The 19886-nt window shown below is 34.5% G+C and overlaps 1 protein-coding gene across 1 annotated transcript in view; it reads right to left on the bottom strand.

The window, feature by feature from the left end:
- LOC102476311 (glutamate receptor ionotropic, delta-2) overlaps nucleotides 1-19886 on the bottom strand; it is a 909022-nt gene that overhangs the window by 603938 nt on the left and 285198 nt on the right. The window contains exon 2 of the mRNA XM_006148786.1: nucleotides 10742-10897. Within this exon, the coding sequence (XP_006148848.1) occupies nucleotides 10742-10897 (156 nt within the window). The remainder of the gene's footprint in view (nucleotides 1-10741; nucleotides 10898-19886) is intronic.

The raw sequence follows: 19886 nt of genomic DNA, 5'->3' as shown, positions 1-19886 counted from the left end.
CAGCAACATTCTTCAGATAAATAGAAAACACATTTACAAAATTTGTCTGATATCACAAAAGATCTGGTTTCACCAAAGAAATCATGTACAAAAAGCAAAGTTGGAGGCATCTCAGTACCTGACTTTAAAATATATGACAAAACCATAGCAATTAAAACAGCATGGTATTGGCACAAAAACAAGGAGCAAGACCAATTGAACAGAACAGAGAAACCAAAAATAGATCCAACAACACAATCAACCAATTTTTGACAAAGGGCATAAGACAATCCAATTTAAAAAGGAAAAATATAAAAAAGATAGCCTTTTCAACAACTGGTGCTGGGAAAACTCTATAGCCACCCATAAAAAAAAAAAAAAAAAAAAAAAAAAAGAATTAAACTAGACCCTCATCTCTGACTATTTACAAAAGTTAACTCAAAATGGATTAAAGACTTCAACATGATGCCCCAAATCATAAAATTACTGGAGAATAACATTAGAAAGACAAAGATATTGGAGTAGGCAAAGATTTCTTGAATAAGACTCCTAAAGCAAAGATAAAATAAAATAGAGATAAGTGAGATAACATAAAGCTAAAAAGCTTCTGCACAACAAAGGAAACAATAGATAGACAACATACAGAATTGGAGAAAATATTTCAGACAAAGGACTGACAACCAGAATACATAAGGAACTCAAACAGCTCACCTGAAAAAAATGAAAAACAAATAATCTAATCAAAATGGGCAATCAGCTTGAACAGAAACTCTCTAAGATAGACACAGGAAGGGTTGGGCATGTCAAAAAGTGTTAACTTCTCTTATCATAAAAGGAATGCAATTTAAAACCACACTGAAATATTACTCAGTCCCAGTCCAAAATGAATACGGTAGGAAAAAACAAAAACAAAAAAAAAAAAGGAAAGAAAGAACAAAAGAAAAAAAGGATAAGAAATGCTAATGAGATTGTAGAGAAAAGAGAATACTTGTGCACTGCTTTTGGGAATGTAAACTAGTATAGCCACTGTATTAAACAGTATGGAAGTTTCTCAAAAATTTAAAAATATATATATATATAGAATTACCATATGACCTAGTCAGTCCACCATTGGGAATATACCCAAAAGACAGGAAATCACTCAGTTAAAGAGACATGTGCACATCCAGGGTTATTGCAGTATTCACAGTTGCTGATTCATAGAGTCAACCTAAGTGTCCCACTACCAAGGAATAGGTCGGGAAAATATGGTACACATACCCAATGGAATGCTACTCAACCCCAAAGAAATGATTAAATCCTATCATTTGACACAGAGCGGAAAAACCTAGAAAATATAGTGCTACGTGAAATAACCTCAATAAGATTCATTGGGATTACATTTGCATTCCTCTTATGAAATACAAATACCATATGTCCCCACTTGACACACACTGAATGGCGACACTCTATGGTGGAGACCAAAGTACTCAAAGCATGTCAAATAGACAGTGACGGTAGATACAGGGAAGTGTCTGAGTGACAGTGACTGGGATAGTTCATGACAAAATGCATAAAGGACATAAAATACATAAATAAGGGGAAGAGACTATAGGAAAGAACATCACTAAAATTTAAAAGAGGGAAAAAAAAAAAAGCCAAAGGGCAGCCCTTGCAGAGCATAGCACGCGCAGAGTAATTAGCTCAAGGCAGAATGCTTACAGGAACCTGATTCATCCTTTTTTTTCTTTTCTTTTCTTTTTTTTTTTTTTTCTTTTCCCCAGAATATGTAGTTTCCTATACACATGCTGGAATCTTGTATGTCCCCATTAACAGAGCATATTTAAATGATGATTCTTTGGAAAATTACAAAATAACCCAAGAAAAAATGTTGCATAAGTACCAAAAGACTATGCATATTGTGATTCCCATAAACGAAACAGCCAGCCTTGCCAAGGATGTGCCTAACCAGGTGTTCGATATTAAAAATTCAGGTTGTTCATGTTCTCAAATTCAGCAAGTAAAACAGGATCACTGAAACTTGGGTAGCAATAAAATGGATAAAAGTGAAAATTCTGAATGTAGTAAAATCATTTTTGGTTTATCAACATCAAACTCTTTTATGACTACACAATGGACTCTCATTATGAGCACAATGCTTAAGTGTGGTTTTTAATCTAAGAAACCATATATTCCGTTATTTTATGACATGTACGTGATTCTTCTACCAAGTTGGTATCATAAAAGACCAATTAAAAACTGAATTATAATACCACGATCATCTCCTATATCTAATGAGGCAGAAAAAAAGAAAAGAAAACAGAAGAAAGTGGTACACTCTGACAAGAAAAGGAGTTAGAAAGAAGGAAAGGTTCAGTCATGAAAGAACCAATCTTTACTTCCTCTAAAAGTAGCTTTCACAGAAAGCTGCTAAAGACTCTTCTAAATAAAACAAAACCCAGAAAAGCATATGTATTGCTAAAATATATTTTTATGAGGTAACTTACACAACAGTACTCAATGGTAGATAGTGAAGTAAAAGGCCTCGAAGCCGAAAGGCTATAAAATTATGACATAGAGGTCTATAAACATCTGAATTTCAACTATTCACAGTACTAGAGACTTGTTACTTTAAGAGTGTGGTATTCGGGAACCAGCAGTTAGCGTAATGGCTATGTTACTGGACTCCCACGTAGTCAACTGCGGTTCGCGTCCCGAACCTGGTGGCTTAAAACTCACGCCGGGCGCGTGTGCGTGCATGCCCAAGATCCCGAGAGGAGAATGGAGGAGAAGGGATTGCGGCGTGGCCATCCCCGCTGGGGGGTGATTTCTCGCTTTCTGTCTCTCTCTGTCTGTCTGGCGAGCGCACGCGCCCTATAGCAAAAACCTCTCCAAAAAAAAAAAGAGTGTGGTGGTATTCAATGAGATGAGGCAAAGGTTTACAAATACAGGAGTACAATAAATCACAGAAAAACAAAGATTAAACTATGTCATTTGTAACTTCATTAGTAGTTTAATACAAGTAAAATAAAAATATCTTTAAGAAGTAAATTATCTCCTTTTCCTGAAAAAAAAATTTAGAAAGCTAGGGCTTCTCGTTCCGTTCTATTATTAACCCAATTAAAAATCTAGTTATACACAAAAGGTGATGGCATAATGTCTTTTTATGCTTTAAAAACCCATATCCTTCCTCAAGTACATTTTTATGCTTGCTGCAGTTATTCACTGTGTTTATTTATTTTGTTATCTCCCATAATAGCTGGCCCAGGCTTGGAACAGAAGCAAGCAGTCAGTATTTGGATAGACAGAATGAGAACTCTCAAAATCAGATCCTAAATATATATTAATTTCTCTTAATGGGTTATTTTTCAGTTCAAAGTGTGCCTATGAGATGTTTTAAGGCACGCGTTGGTGTTGTCAAACAAATATAGAATTCTTTATACTTTAATACTATGTCACCAGGTACTAAAGACCATGTGTTAGGCATTTTCTGATTTCTGACTTTATGAGACAGTCCTTTGAATGTGCAGTCAGGGAGAAGTAATACAGGACCAAGCTAAACATTCCAGACTCATGGATGAAAACGGGTGGTCCCATTGCTGGACATTCAGTGTCCCGCCTAATGTGGGCATGTTTGGAAATGGCCGGATAACTCTATGATTTCTTCCTTTAACCACTTCACACCTATAGACGGGCAACAGTTACACCAAGCACCACTGGGGCTACACACTGGGATTCAAAGCTCTACTGTGGTTTTGATGTGGGAAGGAAGGACGAAAAATGAATATATGAACAAATGCATGAGTAAAATTATACCTAAATGATTTTCTAAAGTTGTTTCTTAGCCCTTGGAGGCACTGATATATATATATATATATACCATCAGATTTAATAAAATACATTTAATTATACGTTTATATAATTTGATTGTTTTCCTTTTATTTTTTTCTTTAATTTTTTTTCATTTCATTTTCTTCCATACATTCAATCACATTATTATTTGTCTTACAAAATGGATATTTCAACAGGTGAACATTTCTCCCTAGTACTGTTGATAAAACTACGAAATATCTTCAACAGATAATACCACATCTCTTTGTGCCAGTAATGAGGAGGCACTGATTCTTAAGTTTAATTTACATTTTGGTGATTGAGAACATAAGCCAGAAGTGGAATTACCAAAACTGGACCAGGAAAACAGGCTGATGAGGCTCATGCTCTGTAGTCGTATACTTGGAACTCAATCTAAGCATTTAGGAATTAACAGATTTTATCACCATCAAAAATGTCTTTTTAAAGCACAGAAGAATATAAACTATAAATGCTAGAAAAAATACCAAATACCATGGCAACATAAATGATTATTTTTCTTTTGCCCTAGAGTGATGTCCTTGCCAGAGAGAGACAGAGAGAAAGAGGGAAATTGAGAACTTACCCCCAGGGTAGATGACCATGGCACTTTACTTCTCCTCCATTATCTTCTCAGGATTTGGGACACGGACACGCACTAGTGCGCATCCACACACACACACACACACACACACACACACATGTGCCTGGCATGTTTTTCAAACCACCAGGTCCAGGATTTAAACCATGCAGTCATTCACAGGGAGTCCAATACCTTAACCACCATACCACCTACTGGCCCCATAAATCGGTCTTTACATGTACATTCTTTCTGAATCACACTATTCAGATTTAGCCAGTGGCACAAGAAAAATTCATGAAGTATGGTGCCACGTTTTTGAGGAATGCCTTTTCCTAGTTAGGTTTCTTTACACTATTTCTGGTTCTGCTATACTGCCATCCTGCCAACCCATTTACACACACAAAATAGTACTTATTTTAGATAGTACTATAAAAATGTGAATGATATCAGAAATGAAAAGTAAAAGCAGTTTCACTGCATATGAGGCAGACTTCATATACATATAATAATTTTATTTTGAAAGATATATGAAGCAAACAGAACTTATCACTACATTAAAGAGAAATGTCTCCTTTTTACAAGGCGGCCTAGGAGCAATTCATATTCTTGTTAAGATATACAAAGGAATAACTTTAAGATGGACCAGACTAAAACTTAGAGGATGACCAGTTTCAACCATGACGTACTTTTTTTATTTAAAAGTACTTATTTTATGTTCATATCTCCAACAGTACAATAGTTTAGCTATAATGAATATCATTGATGAACTTTTCAGTAAGGAACTCGAGTTGCCTCTCTGAATTATATTTTAATATAGTAATTCAAATTTTCATATTAAAACAAATTTTATTTACCATTATTATTATTTTTTAATGTGCTATCGGACATATATGCTCGACAGAGAGGGTAAGCAAGAAAGCAAGCCACCATGTCTGGGACTTGAATCACAGTCAGCCATGAGGGAGTCCAGTTCCTCAACAACCATGCCATTTGCTGGCTTCCATATTTTCTTATTTTAAAAACACTCAATATTTTTTATGCACCGGGCATCAATTATTACTATATTGTTCATCATGGTTTGTGATAGAGTAGGAAAAAACAACAATTAGGTTTGTTATTACTTTTTCTTTCAAATAGAATCATTTCTGATTTTGAAGTATAATTCTGCCATTATACTTCCTATGCATTTCATTCTTATGTATTTTTCTGTAAGAACAATTATTCCAAAAATATTTTAGGTGAATCTTACAATTAATTATCAATGAATGATGTTTTACATCATCCATAAAGCATTTGATGCATGCAAAACTTAGACATGGGTTCGTATTCCTGCATTCACTTTCCAATGTTATACATCCACGATCCTTTCTCTTTCTGACTCTTTTCTTGGACATCTCACCTTCATGACCCTTAGTGTATTATCTCAACCAAAAGCTAGCAATATATACAACTGCTACTATTTACAGTAGAGACAGCGATAACCGTCACACTAGACATCCGTAATCTATGTTATATAGAGGGAGTGCATCTGTGTTACATAGAGTATATAGATGCCATGGAGAAAATCATGTAAGAAAGAAGTGAAAAAAAGATGGGATCAGTAGTTGGCGTAATGGCTATGTCGCTGAACTCCCATGCAGTCAGCTGTGGTTCGAGTCCTAGACCAAGTGGCTTAAATTCACTCCAGGCACGTGTGTGTGCATGCCCAAGATCCTGAGAGGATGGAGGAGAAGGGATTGCAGCGTGGCCATCCTCCATAGGGGTGATTTCTCACTTTTTGTCTCTCTGTCTCTGTCTTTCTGGCAAGCGCACATGCCCTATAACAAAAAACCTCCCCCTTCCCAGGAAAAAAAAAAGAAAAGAAAAGAAATCTTGCCACAGCTACTTTGGTCCAGGTCGATTAAACCAGCAAAAGAAACTTTCTGGATTCTGATGACTGTAATGAATTCTTTAAATTGTAGTAAACAGTGGGATGAGATAGCAGAACAAAAGATAGGTACCATATATCATTTTAATTTATTTTAAAGACAGTCAAAAAAAAAAAAAAAACTGTAGGAGACAATATGAGCAATGCGATCCATCCTCTAAAGATAAACTAAATAATGATCATCCTATAAGGGTCTAAATCTAGAATGTATTCTAAAGACCCCTGAAACCACAGAGGTAAAATAACTTTAAAATACATTGTTTATTATATGGTCTGATTTCTTTTCTTTTCTTTTTTTTTTTTTAAACATAGATGAGGAAAACCAAGGCTGACAAAGAAGAGTGATTTATGTAATGTAACTGCTATTTATTACCTGGATTGAAATTTTCCTACTATTCCATGCCATGAACGTAAACAAAATGTATCAAAACATACAAAACTTTACTCTTTTGTCACAGTAATTACTGAATCCCTAGAATTTATTGTGTATGTGTATGTGTATATATTATACATATATACACATGGAGTTAGCAGATATAGAAAGGAAAATATTGAACCCATATTCTGAACGTCTTCCCTTTACACTTGCCTTGTGACCTTCGGAGAACTCAGAAGAATTACTTAACCTTTCTGAGTCTCGCTTACTGCCGCTATACAGTAAAAACATTCTACTACATTTATATAATTTTCCACTCCAATAATTCTCTAGGTTTTTAAAAATAACCCATATGATTTTTTTTCTCTGTTATACATGTTCTTAAGAGAGAAATCTACATCACAGCTATCAAAAGAGTTCACCAAAAAGAAAAATTTGCCCCACAAAAATCCCTCTTAATTTAAGGTATGAAAAGTTTTTGCTCTTGGCTAACATCCCACAACTCTGCAGACAAATGGTACACAATGGTTATTAAACAAAGACATTTATAAGAAAGAAACAAACATTATCTGAAAGAGATAGAATGTTTCTAAATTCCTGAAAACACGGAATGTTTTTTCTAGTATTCATTTATTTGACGGTCTGAGATTAATGTTACAAGATAATGAGAAAAATGATCAAATCTAACCATTGATGGACAGAAAATGGAATGTTAATGCTGAGATACTGTTTTCTACAAGCTCACATTAATAATTATTAATTTCTATTAAAAATGTACTATAACCAGAGACATAAAGGAGAATTTTAATAGTATCAATACTCTCTATTACTACTTATTGGCTAAATAGGCTGTTTATTATCAAATCCCTCTCTCTTAAGTATTAACATTAAAATGACAAATTGAACAGAACTTTACATTTCTAAAAAAATAAATCACCTCTAAATGTGTTTGACTGAAAAAATGTTAAGAGTAAAACAAATTGAAGACTTCAGATTTTATATTTAAATTATGCATCCTTTTATCTCTATTTTTATTCATTATCATCACCAAATATCTATACACCTGATGATGCTATTTGCTCAAGGAACAGACTTTCAAATTCAAATAAAGGAACAAAACCATCAAGAATTTTCCTTAAGTTCTTTAGGAGGGCTAATGTGTAAACCATCACTCGTAATTGATATCACTGAATCTTTTGTTCCTTCATAGAATGTAAGAAGCAAAAATGAAACAAAACCAAAAATAATGTGAATTATGACTTTATCCATTACAGAGTTGAGTAGTACTGCACTAAAGGTGTGATTATAGAAAAGCTGATCATTTTTTGGTAGCCTAGTTGAGATTTTCCTCAAAACATTTAAGAAAATAATACTTCCTAATTATTTCTTGTTGGCTTTCACGTGAATGTTTTCCCTCATTTTTTTTTCAAACCAGTGTTAGCTCAAGAAAGAAAAAGTTTTACTTAAAAATTAACCAAACTCCTTCTTGATATTGAATGGGGAAACAAACGATCTCCAGAGCATTCTGGAACTTATTTCAGCTTCATTAATCAGAGCAGATCGTCAAGATAACTGATCCAGAACATCCTGTTGGTGTTAGAGACCATCAGGCAAACTGTCAAGCTCTTTCCTCTTTCTTGACAAATATCTAGTGGTCTCTATCTGGGAAGCTAATTTACTCTTTCAATTTTCTTTCAGTGCCACGATTTTTTTTCAATTCACTATAGTTCTTTTGAGAGATATCTCTGTTTCTAGAATTTAGCTGGCAGCATAATGGTTACACAAATGTGTGCAGGTATACGCACACACACGCACACATAATTATATATACATATGTATGTGTGCATATATAAATTGTAGTACCTCAAAATTGTCTTCACTTTGTGAATTATTGGGTCGTTGGAAAAGTAATGATACATTTTTGCAAGAAAAACCTAGAAAACTACATCATGACTTTCCTGAAGACCCAATATAATCTTGAAAAAATGGTGAGGGATCTATTTATTTTGACTATCCCAATATGTTATCTTAATTTCTTTGTTTTGTTTTTATACTCTTATTCTGGTCATTAAAACTAAAACACGAGAAAGAAAAATCATATAGATTTTATTTAAAATGAGAAATATGTGCTTTCTAGTGTTATCTGTAGGTATACACACTATATATATTTATTAGGTATCTTCATCCAATTTTATTTTATTATTTTTCATATTCCTTCATGAATTATAACATTTAGACACTTTCTAAATGATTGCACAGAAAAAATATGCCAACATATTCATCATTTAATGCCCCAGTTCCCAGGATAATTATTTTTAAAATATAAATGACTGTATGTTTATTTCGATTCAACTTTTTGCACTCACGTTTACTTAGGAAAAATAAAAAAATCCCATCAAATTACTGTAAACATTATCCTATTCTTTCTCAAAACAGCTCATATTTTAAATGGTCTCATCATTCTATAAAAATATTTTTTCAGTTCATCAATTAAGAAGAAGGAAAACCTTTTTAGACCACCAGCCTGTTCTATTTCTGACTTAAGTAAACATAAATAAGTTGCAACAGTATCCTGTATTACTGGTCAAAAATACAGTCCAATGAAGGTCACCTGTATATCAAACAACTGCCAAAGTAGATAAAAACAAACAAACAAACAACAACAACAGCTTTTCCAGACACATTCACAAACCTTACCAATTCAATACCTATCTTTAAGAAAATTTTCTGCCAATTTTATTCCACCTAACAGGGTGTCCACCTTTTCTTCTGCCAAATCCCATTTAAATGTTTAATGAAGCAAATGCTTCTTGAACTAATTCTGTATTGGTTATCATTCATCTAAATATGTTATCATAAGAAAATAAAAAATAAATTAGTGTCTTAGTACATTTGGGCTGCTATAACAAAGTGCCTCCGATTGGCTACTCACCTTAGGCTGGGTAATTTATAAACAACAGAACTTTACTGCTCGCAGTTCTGGAGGCTGGGACGTCCAAGATCCTGGCACCAGCAGATTCCGTGTCTGGTGAGAGCTAGATTTCTGCATCATACCTGGTGTCTCTTGTTGCATCTTCTATTGGCAGAAGAAGTGAACAAGCTCCCTTGGGCATATCTTATAAGGATACTAATCACTTTCATAAGGGCTGAGGCTTCAAAACTAAACCATATTCCAAAAGCCTCAGTTCTTAATTCCATCACAATGGAAATGAAGTTTCAATATATGAATTTTGGGGAATAGGAGTAGGACAAATATTTTAGATCATAGCAATTAGCAACAAATGGTTTCATGAACAATGAATCTTCAATCAAGCAAGAGGCTAAATATTTCAAGAGGCTAATACCACCAAACAGAGAATTCCATTACTCTAGGATCTTTTAGTCAAAATCTTCATAAATAGAAATAATCATTCCAGTATAATAAAAAAATCTTCTGTATATATATCGCTTTGTACCAATGAACAAATTTAATTCACTCTAGTATACAACGGGAACAGAGGAAAGGGCTTTAATATTTGGTGCCTTGTAAAGAGAAAAAAATTTATAGCTTATGTCAGTATGCTAGGATCCCAGTACAAAACCTTTGATTTGTATGTAGTGTCTAAAGGTTTTCCTTGTAGCAAAACATTTGTCATGAGTACACCTGAAATGTCATCACAAGTTGTAACAACACTCAAGGTGGCTGTTATCTCTGAGAAGTCCAAGGCACAAGTTCACATAGAAAGTCGTATTTTTAAAGAACGCGTCCTTTACACTGAACTCACAAAAATGCCGCAAGCCTTTTAAAAATATTTACGTTCATTTTCAAATTATATTTCAGTTAAAACAACTTTGCACATTCTGGCTTATCACAAAGAGGATGCAGGATTAAGAACTACAAAACAACACTCTTGAAGAAAGCCAAGACCAAGTAGAAGCAATAATACAGAAGTGACGCCCTTTTTCAATGGCTTTTCACAGATCTAATTTCGTTGCCATTTGAATTGAACCAAAAACAAACAAAAGAACAAAATCAATGAATAAATATTGGACCGCCAGCAGACCTTACCTTCTTGAACTGCTTGAAAAGGGTTGTTGCCATCAACAAACGTCACGGAAAACGTAATTTTCTCAGTCTGTAAGATCTCTTCATTCTGGTTGAGGTCTCCAACTGCCGTGCGAAATACCTCATCATCCTTTTTGGCAGATTCATCAAAAATTGCTCCTAGAAAGAAGTGAGTGTCGCTGTTAAACAATAACATATTCTGCCATGCCCTCTAATACTATGCATTTGAAAAACGTGCACTTTTACTTAAAGCATGCATTTTATTTATTACTGAAACACACTGTACCGGAAGCAAAGTGACAACTGAGCAGGGACCTAGTTACTCTTTCCAGAAGCAAATGATGACTACTACATCAAAGTCTTAGTGCAGAGAAAGGATGGGGAAGATAATACAATGGACCCAAAAAGCCTTCATAGGACAAAGAGACTAATACATTGCATGTCTTACCCCGGAGATCGTTACGAATTCATAGATTAAATCACTTTTTCCCCTAAATAATAGGAAATAAAATCAAGAAACTTTCAGAAGGCCTGTTTGCAGAGTCTATGGGAATCGAGCCTGTCTTAGGATCTTTATATTACTTTTCCTTTTCTCTTTTTTTATAAACAGAGGTCTCATCGATTTCAGAGTAGTATACTCAGTAATAGTCATATTTCATCCATGTGTAATAACAATGATGAAAAGTGCACTGGCCCTTATGAAGCAGTTGACAGAACAGGATAGGTTAAATATACCAAATCGAAATAAAACCACTGAATTTCCAACCCACTCTGCCACTTGTATATGAAGTTTTCAAAAAGCTCATGGAAAATGTGTATTACATAAAAATTGTGCAACTACTACCAATTATTTTGTATCCAATAAACTTGGACTTTCATTCCATTTTCCATGAACTTCTTGAAATCCCTTCATAGATGGAAGGCATTTAAATTATAAATTTCATATTCGTCATATGTAAAACCCAACTATAACTATCTGAAGGATTACTGTGTGATTAAATGGTATTACCCAGGCAAACTGTAAGTCATTTGTGGTAATTAAATGTAAGTTCTCAATAGATGCATTTTCTTCCTTTATAAAATACTGTAATTCACAGCATGGATGAATCTAGAGGACCTTATGATAAATAAAACGAGCCACGTTCAGAAAGAAAAAATGCTGTTTGCTCTCACTTACATGTGAGATCCAAAAAGTCAACTTACAGAAGCAGAGGGTACAACAGAGGTTTCCAGAGGCAGGGAGAGGGAGGAAACAGGAAGATGAAGGTTTAGAGGTACGAATTTGCAGTTATGCAAGATGAATAAGTCCATGGGATTTAATATCCTGCATGAGGACTCTAGGTACTAATAGGATATCGGATACTGAATAAAAAGCTGAGGCAGTAAGTTTCCAGTGCTCTTACACACATGCCCAAAAAGGTAACTGTGAAAAGTGATGAACATGTTAATCTGCCGGACCGTGGTCATCATTTCACTGCGCATACAAATATAAAAACGTCCAGTTGTATAAGTGAAATACATACAATCAAAATAAATAAATGAATGCTGCATTTCAAAGGGTGTTTAACACATCATAGTATAATATTGTATGTAATCCTTAAATTAATCCCATGATGTGTACACAACTAGATGTACATACAGTTTTGAAAACTAAGATTCAATGCATGAAATATGCCTAAAGTCTCACAAAAAGGACCAGACTCCTGGCCTCCTCATCTCCAACATCCTTTCTCTGAACGGAAATGGGATTGCCTTCCAGGACAGTGACTATGAGAAATGAATATACTGTATGGGGATCTTGGTTTTATTACAAATCTGGGGGATGCGTTTTCCAATCTGGCCAAGCATAGTTTATTTGTATTATTCTGATTTCCAGTTCTGAACAGGCACACATTTTAAATTGTTTACCTTTTAATTATTAACATTTAGGCCACTGTACTTTAGTCTTTCTGTGTATGATCTCAATAGAATCCCTCATGGAAAAATACACTTATATCTCAGGGTAAATAACATGATAAAGGAATGACTTCATATAACTATCCAGAAATATATACATTTATTTATATATTTATATAATGACTATTCTATTCATTTCTATGTTATAATAAAATTGTGTATATATAAAAAGAACATATTTTCTTGACTATTATATTCATTTCTATGTGATAATAAAAATAAAATTGTACATATATACAAAAATATATTTATATATATATATAAGTATAATATAGGCATTATGTGAACAAATATATGAACAGATTATGTACATATACAAAAATATTTATATAATTAAATATATATAATTATATATAATTAAATCATATATATGTATTTATAGAGTTTTCACACATAACATATGAGTATATAGAGAAGCAAACTTTACATCTATGAGTTGTTGATTCTGTACATCTGTAAATGAAGTTCTAAGCCTTACAGTGAAAGACAGGTCAGGATATTAAACATGTTGTCATTAGAGTCATACATGATGAAGCAAGACTAAAGGCATGTCAGGTCCCGACAAGTGTGGCAAGTGGCTGTGAACCTCTCTATCCTAAGAGAGCCTTACAACTAAAGAGAGGAATCATTTTTTGCTAGGGAAGGTATATCTGTGAGTCTTCCTGTGTGAACTTGGCTTTTTCCTATCATTGTTATTTTATATTTGCGTGGATTATACAAGGGGACCTGAAAACGTTTATGGAAAATTGAATTAAATAATGAGTTTATTTTAGTATAAACATATTTGAAATCCATGCTTGATTTTTTTCATAATATGTGATTTCCATGAACATTTTTTAAAAATTTTTTCCAGAGGGCATAAGAACTCACTGGAGACAGAGAGCAAACGTGAGAAAAGCACCCCCCTACCCCCGTAGGAATGGTCAGGCAGCAAGCCTTTCTCCTCTCCTTCTCCCTCCTTTTAGAATTTTGGGCACACATTCATGTGTGCCAACATGTTTCTCAAACTACCGAGTCTGGGTCTCAAACCAAGCAGTCAGACATGTGGGATCTGGATGCCTTGACCACAATGCCTCCTGAACTTTTTGAAACCCCTCATATTAGTACTTTGACCAGCTTCCTCAAACCTTCCTTCCTCAAACCCTTGCTTTCTGTTTCCTACATATTTGAATGTCTGCCAGAGCTGAGAATATGAGAGAAAAGAGTGAAGGTTATTTTAATTACCATGAAGTATGTGCACTCATCAAAGAACAGAGATAGAGGGGAAAGGAACGCACAGCCCAACTGGTAATCCTGTCATCTCTTTTGCTCCATTTCATCACATCGTTGGGATTCAAGGCACACGTGCACATGCCAAGGGTGACCCAGATCTCTGAACCACCCTAAGATTTGTTTTAACTGACATATAAATCAAATACTCTAGTTATGAAATATTATATTGGCAAGATATTTTTGCTACAATCAAATGTATATAATAGAGTTCAATTTTTGCTTATCATTTCTTAAACATGTTAAATTTTACTTTTGCAAGTAAGCTTCTGTAAAAATATTAAGACAATAAATGTTAGATTTAGCTCACTAATTTAAGCCAGTTTCATAAAGACCCATTTTAATGTGATCATTCTTATGCAAATCTCGATTAATCACTACACTGAAATGTAATACTATCAGATTTGAATATACGAATTTCCTTAGCTGTTTCTTAGGAAGATATACACTTCCTATAACCGGAGCTGAAACAACCAATTCCTTTTTAAAAAGATAAGCTAAATGTCTATTCACACAAAAGCGATATGTGTTTATATCGTGATGTTTCAGCGTGTGAAACATCAACATGAAACATGGATTCTACATGGGCCTTTTAAAAGAAGAGTTTCTAATCAACCTTGATTGGTGATGTTATTGACTTCCACTGAGTATTAGTAATACATTCTTAATGGAAGCATTTTACTATTATCTGACAGAACACTTAATACTGGCTTAAATCTTATACCTGGCTAACAAATGGCAGAAACCTCCAGAAATGATAGCAAATTAGTCAATTCCGTGCTGAATTAAGATGTACTGAAAGGAAGTGCACAAAAGAAGTAGTTCATCTTTCTGCAAACAGCAAGAAACGACAGAGAGGCAACATTTCATCTTACTGCAAACAGCATAACCGAAGAACAGGAAATCTTGGCCAACACTACAAATCCCAGTCATTTATTTACTTTTTTCTTCAGCTATAAAATCTCATCTTAGGGTTGGCTTTGTACCAAAGACTGCAGGCACGATTTTGTATTAAACAGGATTCTGACAGCAACCACTGAGTTCCACATGGAGAACATTGGGAAAGAAGGTCCTTTCTTACACTATTTCTTCCACCTTCCAATAGTCATAGCTGTGACATCTCCTCCCCCTTTGTATTAATACACACATTTCCCATCTAATCCAATACCAACCATCCTAATTTACTTTTGGAACTACAGTATACAGTGTCTCCAGTTCAACGTTCAGACTACACAGCTAACATGATGACACAGCATCTAGTTCCTCCCAAGTATTTTTATTAGTATGTTTTTATGGCCAGTTTTATTTTATAACCTTGAGGTGAAAAGCCGACTAGATCTGATGTCAGGATGAAATAATTCTTTTGCTACTTACAACACACACAAGTATATGATCCACACATGATGTACACTTTCCACTGACCAAACTAGAGAAAGAATCAAAGCAATCAAGCACAAAATGAGCTCTTCCTAAATCTTCCTAGTACACCAGTTTATAATTTGTCATTCCCATTACTACAGGCTAGTATTCTGCTCCTTCCATGGGAGAGGGGAGAGGCTTTATCTAAACTTTAAACAAAGATAGTGACTGTGTGTGTGTGGGGGGGAAGCAGATAGTGTAATGTTTATGCTGCTGGACTCCCACATAGTCAACCTCAGTTTGAGTCCCAGTCCCAGAGGCTTAAAACTCACACTGGGTGCATGTGCACGTATGCCCAAAATCCAGAGAGGAGAATGGAGGAAAAGAAATTGTGGCATGTCCATCCTCCCTGGGTGGTGATAGCTTACTTTTTCTCTCTGTCTCTCCGGTTAGTCCATGTGCCCTACAGCAAAAATCTCTCTTAAAAAAAAAAAAAAAAAAAATATATAAGAGAGAGAGAGAGAGAGAGAGAGAGACTGTGTGTGTGTGCACACATGTAAGAGGGCATGTGCACTCACCAGAGAGAAGCAGAGAGAGAGAGGGAGAGAAGAAAGTGTTCCCCATGGGGAATGGACAAGGCAATCCTTTCTCCTCCATCTCTCCCTCCTTTCTCTTCTCCATCTCTCTCTCCTTGGGCATGTGCACACCCATCCCAGAGTTATTTCTCAAGCCACTGGGACCAGGACTCAAACCATGCAGTCAGTCATATGAGATATGACTGCCTTGACCACCAGGCCACAGAGCTGGCCCTAAATATTAAAATTAAACTATATCATGTGTATATGTTTTCTATTTTTTAAAAGTTTATTTTATTTATTTCTCACATGAGGGGAAGAGACAGAGGGACAGCACCTCTAACAGGGTTTTACCTGTGACTCATGCACCAGTTTCAGTGATCCGAGAATCTTAGGTGCACATGTGTCCAGCATGTTCAAGGGAAGTCTCAGGATGAGAACTCAGAACCTTCTCAGGTGGCTCAGCCTCACAAAGTGTCACATACGGCGAGTGTCCCACAGCTGAGCCTCTTCTTGTCTTATATCTTAAGAATATTAGCTGAAGGAGTTTGTACTGTCTGCGATACTGCTGAATGAAACTTCATATAACTAACAGGCAAACTGAAAACTATATGAACAAATACCAAATTTAGCAAAGGTCTATCAAATGTAATTGTGAAAATAACTGTAGTTTTTAGTCACATTAAAACCTTCCTGATGGCTTAAATTTAATTATTGTGCGGTACCATGTGTAAAAGTATTAATGCAGTTACACTCACTGGAAATGAATAAAGAATTGGACTACTTAAATTCATAAAATGACAGGTAACTGACAAACAACAGTACTTCTGTTTTTAACAGGAATTATGTTTTAGAACAGATATGGAAAGATTTCCCAGGATAGGTACGCTGTATTTACTTACTGAATTTTCTTTATAATGCCAATTCCTTCTGCAAATAATGATAAATAGACTAGGAGTGTGCATATATGTTTTCTGTTTAAAATATGTCAACATGTTACATCAGCAAATCATTTCACAGAAATTCCTATTTGTGAATACGCCTCTAAATAAAACATGTATAAGAACACTGACTTGACCACCTCAGTGACTCTCCAGATTTTCCAAGCATTTTTCCTTCATATCTTTCTTCATAATGTTGGTTCCACCATGCCTTTGTGCCTGTCTCATTAGGAAAACATAATTTCCTGGGACACAGAAATTATTTTTATGCACATACTTAGAGTATCTGTTAGAGAGACTGAATATATTAGAAATTAAGAAATATGAATTAATATTTATTTATATTGTTAAGCATAGTCTTGTTAAATACCATGCCTAAATTCAGATGTAAGAGTAAAATGTAAATGACAAATAACCTTAAATAGAAATAAAGTAGACTGCAAATGTACTTGCATTTGAATTTATCATCAAAGGCATTATCATAATTTCAGAATATCCACGTTATTTCATGAAGTTTTAATCATATACTTTTCTTTCTAGTTTGAATATCTAAACTCTTTTTTTTGTCATATACATGTAAGAAGCAAATGGAAGAAATACTGTTCAGCTGCTAAGATAGTGAAGACAAGACAATGTCTTCATTTAGCTCAGAATTTTCCTTAAAAACAGTAAAAATGATTTTCACACATCTTGGAAGAAATTGGTCCAGAGAATCAGTAAAATTATTACAGGACATACATAATGACATACCCATGCATAAATACATATCATTTTATATAACGAATGTACTGAATAATGTATCAAGTAAATGATTCTAAAAATTGAAAGCAAGAATCAACACACCTACATTAACCTTACACAACCAATTTATGCTTAAAACCATATCATCTCTAAAGCTACATATGAAACAACTATGTAAAAATAGTTTGGTCAGATTTAGAGTAGAAAATAAAGTCAAAAATAGCTATTTTTGGGGTGTGTGTGTGTGTGCTATAGGGCATGTCCACTCACCAGAGAGAAAGTGAGAAATCACCCACCAGGGGGTTCACCCTGCCACAATCCCTTCACTTCCATTCTCCTCATGGGATTTTAGGCATGCATGCACAATCATCCAACATGAGTTTCAAACTGCCAGGTCTGGGACTTGAACCATGGTCAGTTAATGTGGGAGTCCAGCACCTCAACCACTATGCCACCTGCTGGCCCCAAATAACTAATATTTTTTCAGTCACAAAGTTCAAATTCTTTATTCATTTAATTTTGCCATATTTATGGTTCTTAATCCTAAACAGAAAAAATAGTATTTAAAGATAGCAATGAAACTACATACAGTGAATCCTGAATAATTTTTGAATCAATAGAATTGATTTTTTGTTGGTCTCTCTCTCTCTGCAATCCCCCTATTCTGCATATTTTCTCTTTTGTTTTCCCGTGCATTCGTATGTCCAATCATTCATCCATCCATTCAACCTTCCCTCAACAGAGAAAGCCATCCATGACTAGTCACTTTGTTTCTTAATGGTTTGTTGGCAGAAGAGGTGAAATATATTTCAGCTGAATCAGAGTATTGCAGACAAGATAATGGAAATAGGTGGTCATATGATTTCTACACACTCATATGGAATAAAGGTATTCTTAAAATGCCGTTCAAACATTTTTATTTTTCAGAAATCATAGCGAATTTTTTAAATGTATTAATCCCAAGTTAGACAGAAATGACAAAGGATAGAGTAAATGATTAAGTTTTCTGGTTTCAAGTTAGGAGTTATTTGTTCTGTATTCTGCTTTTTCACTTTAAGCATTTTCTTTATGAAGAATTATACACATGCTATGTATGTATATCTATATCTACATCATGTTGTACATGTTTATATATTCACATATATACACATAAAATCACTGGTACTACTCTGGTGATTAGCATATCAAATTCATTTACTGTAAGACATAAAAGATTTAAAATTGATGAATCACAATAAAATCCTGAGCATAAGACTATTTTTACATAAAAATTATTTGCTTTGCCTTAGAAGCATTGGCAAATTTAGTTTAGGAGGTTAAAGCAAAGAATAGAAGTACCTCTCTGCCTCAGGCAATTTGTTAGTCACAGTAGGATTTACAATTCTGCAGACTATTCAGAATTGTTAAATCATCATATATCCCGACTGTTTTAGATGCTGCTATTCACCCACGAGGCTTCCAATTTAATCCTAATGATGCACTGGACATACACGTCGATTGCACTGTGTGCAGATATATCCACATCAAGACACCGGTGACTGTTTTTCATCTGTACATGGTATTCCCACTATTACCAGTGGAAATTACACATGAATTTCAAAAGAAAGGCAAACAATCAAAAACATTAGAGATATTGTAAAACCTCAGATTTCTCTTTTATTTCAACCCCTCCATTCATATTACTATCAGTTCGAGGAAAGAAAAGGTTGGGACACATTTGATTGTTAGAGACAGTAGGAAAAATTAGCAGTATTGTGTCCAAATGAAATTAGCATTTTCTATACCACTTAACATTCTTATTCAAGTATACAGACATGAGCAACTTCAGTGGCATATTATTACAATAACGGTCAGGGCACTGTCCCCACCTATGTTTATACACATACACACACATGTGTAACATGATTTGTTTATGCATGCACATATACATACAGAATTCTCTGTCCAGCTAACATACATTATATTGAGATATCCACCGCATGTTAATTCTGTATTACCAAAGAGTCAGTGACTCTCTTCTCGAATTCAACAGAAAATTTTCCTCTGGCCTATACCAATAACCTTGCGGGCATGAAATAATGTTATCAAACCTCTTTTTCCTTTCATCAAGAGGCATATTTTCCTCAGTTCACCTTGTCTCACCCTTCAAAAGCACTCTGACCAAAGAAGTAAATCAAAACAGTAATTGTTGGAAAGGTGGTGCTGGCTATATCCCAAATTCATGACAATTAGCAAATGCTGTATTAACTGGGCTCTGTTGCATTTCTCTCTAGTTGTAATCATTGAAATAATGACAACAGTGGTAAT

Source organism: Tupaia chinensis, unplaced genomic scaffold, assembly GCF_000334495.1.
Source record: "Tupaia chinensis unplaced genomic scaffold, TupChi_1.0 Scaffold000245_1, whole genome shotgun sequence".
In the NCBI taxonomy this organism is placed as follows: Eukaryota; Metazoa; Chordata; class Mammalia; order Scandentia; family Tupaiidae; genus Tupaia; species Tupaia belangeri.
This window is presented reverse-complemented; position numbering and strand designations above follow the sequence as displayed.